This window comes from Saimiri boliviensis, chromosome 3 (assembly GCF_048565385.1).
Source record: "Saimiri boliviensis isolate mSaiBol1 chromosome 3, mSaiBol1.pri, whole genome shotgun sequence".
Lineage (NCBI taxonomy): Eukaryota > Metazoa > Chordata > Mammalia > Primates > Cebidae > Saimiri > Saimiri boliviensis.
Genome location: NC_133451.1, coordinates 2,896,995 through 2,909,212, shown reverse-complemented (window position 1 = coordinate 2,909,212; position 12,218 = coordinate 2,896,995). Strand labels below are relative to the sequence as shown.

General features: G+C 43.7%; 1 protein-coding gene across 8 annotated transcripts in view; it reads right to left on the bottom strand.

The window, feature by feature from the left end:
- The window catches only part of ADD1 (adducin 1), a 78,887-nt gene that overhangs the window by 43,262 nt on the left and 23,407 nt on the right, over window positions 1-12,218 (bottom strand). For all 8 annotated transcript variants that reach the window (XM_039468328.2, XM_039468324.2, XM_039468330.2 and 5 more), the window contains exon 2: window positions 3,415-3,629. In XM_039468328.2, the coding sequence (XP_039324262.1) occupies window positions 3,415-3,609 (195 nt within the window). In that variant the 5' untranslated portion in view covers window positions 3,610-3,629. The remainder of the gene's footprint in view (window positions 1-3,414; window positions 3,630-12,218) is intronic.

Here is a 12,218-nt window from a genome sequence, read left to right as displayed (position 1 = left end):
CCAGCACTTTGGGAGGCCAAGGCAGGCAGATCATTTGAGGTCAGGAGTTCGAGACCAGCCTGGCCAACATGGTGAAACTTTGTGTCTACTAAAAACACAAAAATTAGACAGGCATGGAAGCACATGCCTGTAATCCTAGCTACTTGGGAGGCTGAGGCAGGAGAATTGTTTGAACTCAGGAGGTGGAGGCTGCCATGAGCCAAAATCACACCACTGCACTCCAGCCTAGGTGACAGTGAGACTCCATCTCAAAAGAAAAAAAGTAAGAGAGAGTAAGAGATACAGATGGTGTTGCCTAAACATCATAGACAGTGCTGGCTACAGGGGAAGCAAAAGCTAAATTAAACAGGCTCCTTGCCTTCAGGAGCCCTCAGGCTGAAAATTCAAACGATCTATTTCAATGGTTTTAAAATCCACATACAGATCTAGGGAAAGCTCAATTTGACACACACTACTAAGTACCAGGTGCTGTTTTAGGCACTAAGGATATACATACAGTAAATAATATGGTCCTTGCCTTCCAGAAACTTAAAAGCTTGGTAAGCAAGACACAAAAAGAAGAAAACCACAGTACAGGAGCCCCTTACAGCATGTCAGAAGACCTGTACATGCAGAAAGGATACGTGGCACAGAACTAAGCTTAGCCACCATCTGGATCTTAACATCTGGCTCTAGCCAGCTGTCACTAGCCTAAGGACCTTGTGTGTGCTACTTTGATCATAACTCCTGCTGGTTCAACATCCATATACCCTCAGCTTGGTATACCATACCTTCATACCTCTCAGATTTCAGGGCTCCTCTCCTCCAAAGATCCTATCATCCAACCCACCTCAGTCTCCCACTTCCATGGTCATGCCCTACACCTGCTCATTCCTAGTAACCATGCCCCTCTTCAATCCCAAAGCCAAGTATGTGCCCTCCAACCACCCCCTCCTAGAGTCCAGCTCACCCTTTCTTTCATCCATTCATCACCCTAACACCTTCTCACCTTGGCTTACCTCCCCTGTTCTGATCTCCCTCACTGGCTTAGATCCACTATAATGATTACATTGTAATCATTTTCTTGCTAACACCTCCAACTATACCAAACCATCTGGCAAAACCTCAAGCCCCAGGCTGGAGTGCAGTGGTACAATCATAGCTCACTGCAGCCTCAAACTCCTGGGCTCAAGGGATCCTCCTACCTCAGCCTCCCAAAGCACTAGGACTGCAGATATGAGCCACCATGGCCAGACTTGACGCTTACTATGTTCTAAACAACCTGTGGGCAGGAACTTTACTCTCTTCTCTCTGCATCCCCAGTGCCTACAAACACTCCTGGCACACACTAGGTGCTACCAGTTTCTTAACTACCCCAAGTCATTTTTACTTGGCTTCTTGTTGTTTTTATGTAAGAAAACTGCTCAAGCCAAAAATCTAGGTGTTATCCTGATTCTTTTTTTCCCTTTCCCATCCATCAACCAGTCCTATTCACACTACCTTCAAAATGAAAGCCATACAAATCTACCTCTCCCTACCTCTACTACACCACCTTGGCCCAAGCTGCCACGATCTGTCATTTGGAAGACAGCTTTCTCTCTTGCCCCAGCCAATTTTCTCTCTAAACCAAACCCAGAATAATTTTTTTTTTAATTCTATTTGTCCTTTCCCTGTCTGCAGCCCTCCAATGACTCTGCTACACACAGAATGCAATGAAACCTCTCAATCTCAGCATACACAGCCTTCCAGGATCTGCTCCCTCCTCTCTCTCCAACCTCACTGCACCTCACTCTGCCACTCCCTGGTTGAACCACATTGGCTGCCTTCTGCCTCTGCAGGCTCATCAAGCCTATCCCTATCCTAGGAATTTCAAGTTAGCCAGTCCCTCAGCCAGGAACACTTTTTTTGAGACAGGGTCTCACTCTGTCACCCAGGCTGGAGTGCACTGGCATGACCACAACTCAGTGAAGCCTCAACCTCCTGGGATTGAGTGATCCTTCCACCTCAGCCTCCTGAGTGGCTGGTACCGCAGGCACACACCACCACGTCTGGCTAATTTTTATATTTTTTGTAGAGATGGAGTTTCATCAGGCTGGTCTCAAACTCCTGGGCTCAAGTGATCCACCCCTTGGCCTCCAAAAGTGCTGGGATTACAGGCATGAGCCACCATGCCCAGGCAAGCACCCAAACCTGGCCCCCTCTTGATTCTTGAAAGACTGGCTCCTTCCTGTCACTGAGTTCAGATTAAACCATACCTCCAGAGAGTGGCCTTTTGACCAGTCACACTGAATATAATCATCCTACTGCTTTCTGCATTGCTCTTCTGCTTGTTATTTACTGTTTATTTCCTTCAACTAGAATGTAAAGTCTGAGACTTGATCTGGGTAGTTACATAAGTGACAATTATGTCAAAATTCGCCAAGCTATATATTTAAGATTTGTGTACTTTATGTAACTTGTAACTCAATAATAACAGCTAATTTTTTGTGTTTTTAGTAGAGACAGGGTTTCACCATGTTAGCCAGGATGGTTTCGACCTCCTGACCTTGTGATCCACCCGCCTTGGCCTCCTAAGGTGCTGGGATTACAGGCATGAGCCACTGTGCCCAGCCCAATAATCAGGTACTCTTAAGGCCTACTATATGCTCAAGACTGAGCTAGTTTTTTGTTTGTTTGTTTTTAAGATAGAGTTTTGCTCTGTTGCCCAGGCTGGAGTGCAGTGGCACGATCTTGGCTCACCGCAACCTCTACCTCCTAGATTCAAGCAATTCTCCTGCCTCAGCCTTCCAAGTAGCTGGGATTACAGGCATGTGCCACCACGGCAGGCTGATTTTTGTATTTTTAATGGAGTCAGCGTTTCACCATGATGGCCAGGCTAGTCTCGATCTCCTGACCTCAAGTGATCCACCGCCTTTGCCTCCCAAAGTGCTGGGATTACAGGAGTGAGTAGCCATATCCAGTCTAAGGTAGGTATTTTTTAAATTGTAATTTAAAAATTGTCCCAATATATACAGACCCTCTGGAAAAGTCACAAGAGTAAAAAGGAGAAATTAACACTTCCTATCCTTTATGACACTGAAGATTTTTCTTTTTTTTCCTCTTTTTTTTTTTGTATTTTTAGTAGAGACGGGGTTTCACTATGTTGACCAGGATGGTCTCGATCTCTTGACCTCGTGATCCACCCGCCTCGGCCTCCCAAAGTGCTGGGATTACAGGCGTGAGCCACCGCGCCCGGCCGACACTGAAGATTTTTCATTTATGATGTCTGATAACATGAACTAAACTGAATTCTTTCAACAACCATATACATATACTCATACATGACTTCCTGTGATAAGATCAGTGAACTACGCCACTCATACAACAGGGCATAAGACCTGAAGTATCAGAAAAGGAAAGACAACATTTGGTCAGAGAAAAGATTTCCCTTCTTACGGGGCTTTGTAGAATCATGGACACTCTCTTCTTTTGCTCCATCATGTTGAAGTCCTGGCGAAGGTCTGGTGCCATGTTCCTTTCCCTCAAGTATTCTGGGTTGTTCTCATCCACTCGGTCAAAGTACCTCTCCTTGTGAGGGGCTGTGGTCGGGGGTGGTGAGGTCACCACCGCAGCACGAGAATCACCATTCATTGTACAATCTTTCTAAGTTCCTACAGAATCAAAATAAAAGAAATTATTGTTTTCAAATCAATGTTTAACAGTGTTTCATGATAAGCACATGAGCCTGGTAAACACAGTCTTCAATAGGAGAATGCAATGACCACTTACAGTGGAAACCATGACCTGTGAGGCTTCTTTGTGGCCTCAGAGGCACATGGCTGATCTGCCACCTCCCACCATCCCACCAACCAATGGTGTGTTTTGTCTTAGTCACTCCTCCAAAGAAGAGAACAAGAGAACAATGTAACAAAGCAATTAAGTCCTCTGATACATCCAAAAAGAACTAAATATTAAACGTTTGACCACATGACTCTTTAAAGATGTGAGTCATGTGGTCAAACGTTTAATATTTAGTTCTTTTTGGATGTGTCAGAGGACTTAATTTGGATCCAGACAAGATCTGCTAAGAACAGCATAATTTATTCCAAAAGAAATTCGATTTCTGATTTTTTTTCTCCATAAGGTACCAGCAGTGGTTTTGCAAAGGATCCCCCAAATAGATCAACGGAAGAGAAGCCACTCACACATAAGTCAGCTCCGCCTCCCGGGTTCAAGCAATTCTCCTGCCTCAGCCTCCTGAGTAGCTGGGATTACAGGCCACGCCACCATGCCCAGCTAGTTTTTATATTTTTAGTAGAGACAGGTTCCACCATGTTGGCCAGGCTGGTCTCAAACTCCTGACCTCAAGTGATCCACCCACCAAGGACTTCCAAAGTACTAGGATTACAGGTGTGAGCCACTCCGCCCAACCACTATTTCAAAAACTTAAAGGCAAAACATGAAAACACTTGGGGACTAAATATTAACGTAGAATAAACAAACTAATTACCTAGGTGGAATATATTTTCTCTTTTTTTTTTGAGACAGAGCTTCATTCTGCTACCTGGGCTGGAATGCAGTGCTGCAATCATAGCTCACTACAACCTGGAACTTCTGACTCAAGCGATACTACTGCCTCAGCCATCAGAATAGCTGAGAGAATACAGGCCCACGTCACCATACCCAGCTATTTTTTTTTTTTTTTAGTTCTTTGGTAGAGATGAGGTCTCAATACATTACCCAGGCTGGTCTCAAACTCCTGATCTTCCTGCCTCAGACTTCCGCAGTGCTGGGATTACAGGCATGAGCCCAGTCTAAGTAGAATCTTTGAAACTTACTCTTCTCTATTTATATCCTTTACATAAATTGTTTAATTTCATCTGGTTACTCAACTTATTTATTGTAAACCTGGTTTGTTCCAAAGAATGACCAAAGAACACAATAATAGTAGTTATCTGACAATATTTCCTCATTAGATATAATTGAAGCTGAACATTCCAAGCCAATAATAAAAATGTTCTCCTTCAGCGTTTCAAAAAAAAATAAAAGACCAAAGAAAATCATTGAGTCCCAATTATAAGCCATTTTTTTTCTTTTCTTTTTTTTTTTTTTTTTTTTTGACTGGGGAAGGAAGGAGGGAGGGGAAGAGAAAAGAAGGCAAGGAGACAGTGGGAGAGGTGGGGAGGGATGGCGGGAGAGGGACGGGGGGAGAGGGATGGGGGAGAGGGAAAGGGAGGGGGGAGGGGGAGAGGAAGGGGAGGAGGAGAGCAGGAGGGGGAAGGATGGAGAGAGAGAGGGCCTCTTGAGAAAAGGGGAGAGGGAGAGCGAGAGGGAAAGAAGGGGAGCGAAGAAAGGGGGAGAGGGAGAGAGAGGGGGAGAGAAGGAAAGAGAAGAGAGGGAGAGGGAAGGAGGTAGGGAGGAAAGGAGGGAGGAAAGGAGGGAGAGAGGGAGGAGGAGAGGGGGAGAGGGGGTAGGAGGAGAAGGGGAGAGGAGGGGGAGAGAAGGGGAGAGGAGGGGGAGAGAAGGGGAGAGATTAGTCAAGCCATTTTCATCAGTAAATAAGGATATGAGGGTATATTTTAGAGGTAACAATAGCTATTTCCTGGTTCCCAGAAGATACTGAAAGAATCTTTATAAAACCAACATATTTAAGGTAAGGCAGGTTTTGCTTTCCTCTAATTACACATTGCTATGTGAGTGGGATAAGATAAAGACTGCTCTGTTCCTTCAATAAGGAAGTCTATAAACTTCAATCAAGATCAAAGTATACACATTCTGAGCCCAATAATCAAGATTAAGCATAATTCTACTTTTAAGTACAAACCTGTACTTCCTTTTTGTCAATTAAGAAGTTATTATTTGCCGGACATGGTGGCACATGTCTGTAATCCTAGCACTTTGGCAGCCCAAGGCAAGTGGATGCCTGAGCTCAGGAGTTTGAGACCAGCCTAGGCAATGTGGTGAAACCCCATCTGCACTAAAAATACAAAAATCAGCTGGGTGTAGGGGTGCATGCCTGTAATCCCAGCTACTCGGGAGGCTGACGCACAAGAATCACTTGAACCAGAGAGGCAAAGGTTGCAGTGAGTTGCAGTGAGCTGAGTCGTGCCACTGCATTCCAGCCTGGGCAACAGAGTGAGACTCCATCTCAAAACAAAGAAAAAAATTATTTAATCAAAAATTATTATTGAATCAAAAAGTTAAAAAAAAAGAGAGAAACATGCAAAATAACTTCTGGAACTTTTTTTAGAGTATCTTAAAATAAATTTAAACTCATTTAAAATAAAATAATTTTAAAAGTAGGAACAGGCCAGGTGTGGTGGCGCATGCATGTAATCCCAGCACTTTCAAAGGCCAAGGTAGGAGGATCACTTGAGCCCAGGAGTTCAAAGCTGTCTAGCTTACATAGTAAAGATTGCATCTCAACAAAAAAGTCAAAAGAGCCAGGAGAGATGGCGTGCACCTGTAGTCCCATCTACTCAGGAGGCTGAGATGGGAGGATCACTTGAGCTGACAGGTCAAAGATGCAGAGAGACATGATGGCACCACTACACTCTAGCCTGGGGGACAGAGCAAGACCCTGTCCCAAATAAATAAATGTGACATAAACATTAAAATCTGCTCAATACAGTATCATGTGACTATGGGGACTTTTTAGCATAATATAGATAAAGAGCATAAAACGTATTGAGTAGAAAACTACATATCTTATTCTATTATGTAATGCTATATTATAATTATACACTGGCAAGATGATATAATGGCAAATAAGCTGGAATAAATTTGAGTAAGTTGATTAAAGTATGGATGAACGTTTCTCTATCTCAATATTCTATAATATTGCTATAATTTTACTTATGCAATAAATTTTAAGATTTCACCATCAACAATATGTTGACAGCTAAATTAATGAAATCTTTGGAAACAATATTTTCAAATAAACACACACAACAGAAAAAAAGTCTGGATGAACTTCAACAAACAAGCATGGCCTGCCCATGTGATATCTGCTTCCTCCACATTTCCCATTCCCCACCTGTCATTCAAATCCAGGTTATCATCACTCACCTCCTGGATACTCAACAGCATCCTAATTCGTTTCTCTAATTCCAGTTTCTTAACAACTCCCACAGCAGTCCATTCCCTAAAACTCAGCCATAGAGAGTTTTAAAATGTAAGTCAGGGCCAGGCACAATGGCTCACACCTGTAATTCCAGCACTTTGGGAGGCTGAGGCGGGTGGATCACGAGGTCAGGAGTTTGAGACCAGTCTGGCCAACATGGTGAAACCCCGTCTTTACTAACACTACAAAAAATCAGCCAGGTGTGTGCACCTGTAATCCCAGCTACTCCAAAGGCTGAGGCAGAATCGCGTGAACCCAGGAGGCAGAGGTTGCAGTGAGCAGAGATTGCACTCCAGCCTGGGTGACAAAATAGTGCCATCTCAAAAAAATAAATAAATAAATGTAAGTCAGATCATGTCACGCACTCTGCTTAAAATCTGAGAACTAATATGTGGACCTTCACATGATCCTGACTGAAACAAACTATAAAATAAAAATCTAAAAGTGACATTTGAGACAACAAACAATCTGAACACTAGCTGGATTTTGATGGTATTAAGAAATTAGTTTTACATTTTAAGTGTAGTATTCTTATGATTACATTAGATACAAAAATGTTTCTGGGTAAAATGACATCTGAAATGTGTCTAAAACCTGTATGTGCCCTAAACAGTGGCAGAGCCCCTCGTCCTGTGGCAGGGCCCGGGCTGAACACTGCGCTTGAGATGACAGGGTCCCTCTCTAGCTGCTGGTACCCAATGGGCAAGTGACTGTCACTGTGCGGGGACGGTCTGCCTCTGTGGGGGTCTCTCCCTAGGCTGTGAATTCCTAGGGGCCAGGAGAGGCCCCAGACCACTGGGTCTGTTGGATGCGGGGAACGGGAAGGGGAAATGAGGTTATGCAAGTCTAGCCATGAACTGACCACTGACACTGGATGAAGGTTAGAGCGGGAGGTTAGGTCATGACACCGAGCTATTTTTTGTGTTTGAAATGCTTTGTGACCCTTCTTGTTTCCAGAAGAAAGTACCTCCAGACTTTATATGAGCTGGTCTCTGCCTGCCTTCAGATGAAGATATTTCAGCATGCTTTTTCAGGCTGATACTACTGAGATCAGGATGAACAGCTATCTTAACACTAACATCCCTTTTTAAAAAAATTATTTCCATTTTTATTTAATGTTTCCAAATATAAAAAGTCAAGATGCTAGGCCAGGTGCAGTGGTTCATGCCTATAATCTCAACACTTTGGGAGGCTGAGGCGAGGAGATCACCTGAGGTCGGGAGTTCGAGACCAGCCTGACCAACATGGAGACACCCGTCTCTACTAATAATGCAAAAATTAGCCGGACGTGGTGACACATGCCTGTAATCCCAGCTATTCGGGAGTCTGAGGCACCAGAATTGCTTGAACCCAGGAGGCGGAAATTGTAGTGAGCTGAGATAGTGCCATTGTACTCCAGCCTGGGCAAAAAGAGCAAAACTCCACCTCAAAAAAAAAAAAAAAAAAAAAAAAGTCAAGATGCTTACACCAATTATCTCAAATGAGATAAAAGCAATTCAGTGTTTTTAACCATCATCTTCCCCCTTCAGTTCTGCTACCTTATACAATGGTATAAGGAACAAGAAAACGGTATAAGGACAGGAAAAATGGATGGTACCCCGTTGCATTATACAAATTTTGGCTAGCTGGACAAAGTACAGCTGGTTTGCTAAATGGCACTGAAGAAAATCCTGACCGGATAGCACTATTTAGTCCAAATAACATCCCTTTTCTAATGTCCCAGAAGTCATCAATCTGCCTAGCACATTATTTACTGACCTGGAAATAACAAAAAGTATGCTAGAATATTCTTTCTTAGCAGAATTACTGCAGCCCCAGGATGATCCATCTTTATTAATGTGTAACTAAACCTCAGGTCAGAAACCAGACAAATTTTTGCTTCTCTAAAATATATAATGAGGTCATTCTGAAACTTTTGGACAGATTCAATTATTTCTTGGCATCTCCCTCTGGCAAAGACATCTTTGCTAATGGGTAACTATTCCTAGCATTCACATGATTTACTTTTGAAATCCTAAAGCTGGAAAACGAAAACCTAAGGTTGAAACAAGGAAGAAGGGACCCATTAAAGAAAGCCTCTGTATAAATGCTTACTAGAGGACCCAAAGGATCTTGTCGGATTTCTAATACTCCTAAAACATTCCTCAGAAAGCACAATGATTGTCAGCTAATAATGAATTACTGCTCCATAGAAAAAATGCCAGGAGATAATGAAAGTGGTATCCCCTGGTAGTGTCCCTGGCCACCTGGCACCCAACTCCAGAGAGCTTTTGGAATTGTCAATAGGAAACCAAAAAGAGAGGTGACCCCTGCAATATCTTCCCTTATTTCTACTAACTCCTGATGCATAATAAATTTGCACTGGAGACACTTTCCACATTACACACAAGGCACCAGAGATTAAAAAATACAAAGAGTGGGAGTTGACAGACAAAATGCTCTTAGTGCATGACAGAACTCTACTTACAGTGTATCAGCAGGGAGAAAGTATCCATACATGGGAGGTAGAAAGAACAGAGAGAGGATGTTATGACTTGAATTGTGTCCACTCCCCAAAATTCACATGTTGAAGCCCTAACCCCCAATTCCTCAGAATATGCCCTTATTTGGAAATACAGTCACTATAGATGTAATTAATTAAGATGGAGTCCACAAGGTGGACTAATCCAAAATGACTAATATCCTTATAAAATGGAAAATGTGGACAAAGACACACACACAGGGATAACTAAGTATAGATAAAGACAGAGGTTGAGGTTGTGCTTCCTCAAGCCAAGGAATGCCAAGGACTGCCAACTACCACAAGGAGCTAGAGGACGGGGCCCATTCTCCCTCACAGCCTCAGGAGGAACCAGCCCTGCCCACACCCTGATCTTAGACTTCTGGCCTCCAGAACTGTGAGATGACACATTTCTGTTGTTTAAGCCCCTGGTTTGGTCTGTGGCAGTTTGTTACAGAGGCCCTGGGAAATTCATACAGACGGGCTGTCAGGAAAGCTTCACAGAGATGATTTCGGAGGTAAAACGTGTTTGCCAGGTGGCTTGGGGAAGGCAGCAGTCACCTGGTGAAAACATCTACTGAGCCTTAAGGAATAGCACAGAAGAGACAGCAAAGTGAGTGCAGTCAAACTTCCTCTGATCTTACACCCAGTGTCTGGCACCCAGCAGGTGTTCCACAAATCTTTAATGACCTAATTATTTTCTCTATTCTAAACCTTTCAGGCCCCACTCACTCTCAATAACCAACTCAAATGCTCTGTGAAGGTTCCCCACACCCCAAGCCTAGCAACTGGCCTCGTGTGTGTCAAGAGACACCATTCCTACCTCTCCCACGGCCACTTTCAAACTAAACTGAAAGGACCAAATTATAGGCGTTTAAATTATCTGGATCCATGCTTGCTCCAACACTGGTCTGTGGGCCTCTGAAATACAGGGGCAATACATTTCTAACTCATTTTTGTACAAGTGCCCTGGGAGAGTGTTTCATACATAGCAGGAGCTCAATTGACACTCTGTTTGTTCTTAAAGTAAGGTGTCTACTACAAGGGACATCTAACTTTCCCAGGACAAAGGGCTCCAAGAGGTCTGCATCCAAAATAAAACTGTCAAGAAATACGCAGTGAAACAGAAGGTGGAGACTTCGCTGGAAAGGGTAACAAGATTGTAAACAGACTTGGGGGCTCCAACACTGATGACTAAATCCAGGCAAAGGCCTGGGAGCAGCGAAGCAGTCAGCACACACCCTGGCCAGCACCTTCAGCAGAAGAGACATGGATGCCCTGGCCAGAAATTCACTACAAACACTTGGAAACCTGCAATACTGGAAGACAAGCCAATGAAAAGGAAACCCCTGTTATCTACCAGCAGAAGGGAGCCCAACATCTGGCGCTATCGCCCAAATAAAACAGCACGACCACGGTAAGCTAAACCATACCATGATACATAAGTAACTCACTGCTTACATTACTAACCTAATGATGTAGTTCTCCACTACCCTAAGAGAGGACACCCACCTTATGTTGAAGGTTCTTCTTCGCAGCTTCAGGCTGACTGAAAGTGCCCTGACCTCAGAGCTTAGGGCAATCAAAAAGCCTTTAATTACTGTGATCGGATCATTTCTATTCCTGTGTCTCCGGATGTTCTCTTGAAGAAGCAGCTGCTCAAAAGACCCCTTTGAAATAATCACAGCTAAAGTTATCACTGCTTACTATGTGTGTACAAAGTTATCACTGCTTACTATGTGTGTACTAACTCATTTTTTCTGCAGGTAAGACACAACACAGCTAAGCAGCCAGTAATGGGGTTGCTGGAATCTGAGCTCAGGCTGCCTGGCTCCAGAGCGCCTCCTCTTTCCTCCACTCCACATTCCCTCTGACAATCAGGATGTCTCAGAACAGCTCCAATTAGAAACAAAAGCAAAAAGTAGAAGTGAACCACAGCAATGTGTTCCAGCCTACCTAAGTGGGTCCTCTTGCTTCCTCCCTCTTTTATAACAAATCGTTAGTTAATGGCTTCCCAGCCTAAATCTACATTTTATTAAGTCTTTTATAAGATCATATAGCTCAGGCGTCCCCAAACTATGGCCCAAGGGCCGCATGCAGCCCCCTGAGGCCATTTATCCGGCCCCCCCCCCACTTCAGGAAGAGGCACCTCTTTCATTGGTGGTCAGTGAGAGGAGCACAGTATGTGGCGGCCCTCCAGCTGTCTGAGGGACAATGAACTGGCCCCCTGTATAAAAAGTTTGGGGACGCCTGAATAGCTGGTGTTTTTCTTTTAACTACAGCATTAATTAATCCTGGGGCATATAATGAGAGATATTCCAATTACTTGCTTAAGGTTGAGTAGGCAGTAAGTGGAGAAGCAAGAAATTGAAATTTGAAATTAAAACTGTGGTTTGGACATTGTGCTCTTAATTGCTTCTCATTAAACTGTGTTCTTGCTGACAACAGGACTCTCCAGTCCACGGGTCAGTACTGAGCCAAAAATCAGAGGTTGGTTCCACTCACACTCTTGTAATACTTCAACACGCATGAAGTTACCTCACCTGTAAAGTAAAAAGAGCTCCCCATCCCAAACTCCAAACCTAATTTTTCCCAAACCCAGTTGAAGAAAATGAGCTAGAAAATGCAAGGGATCCA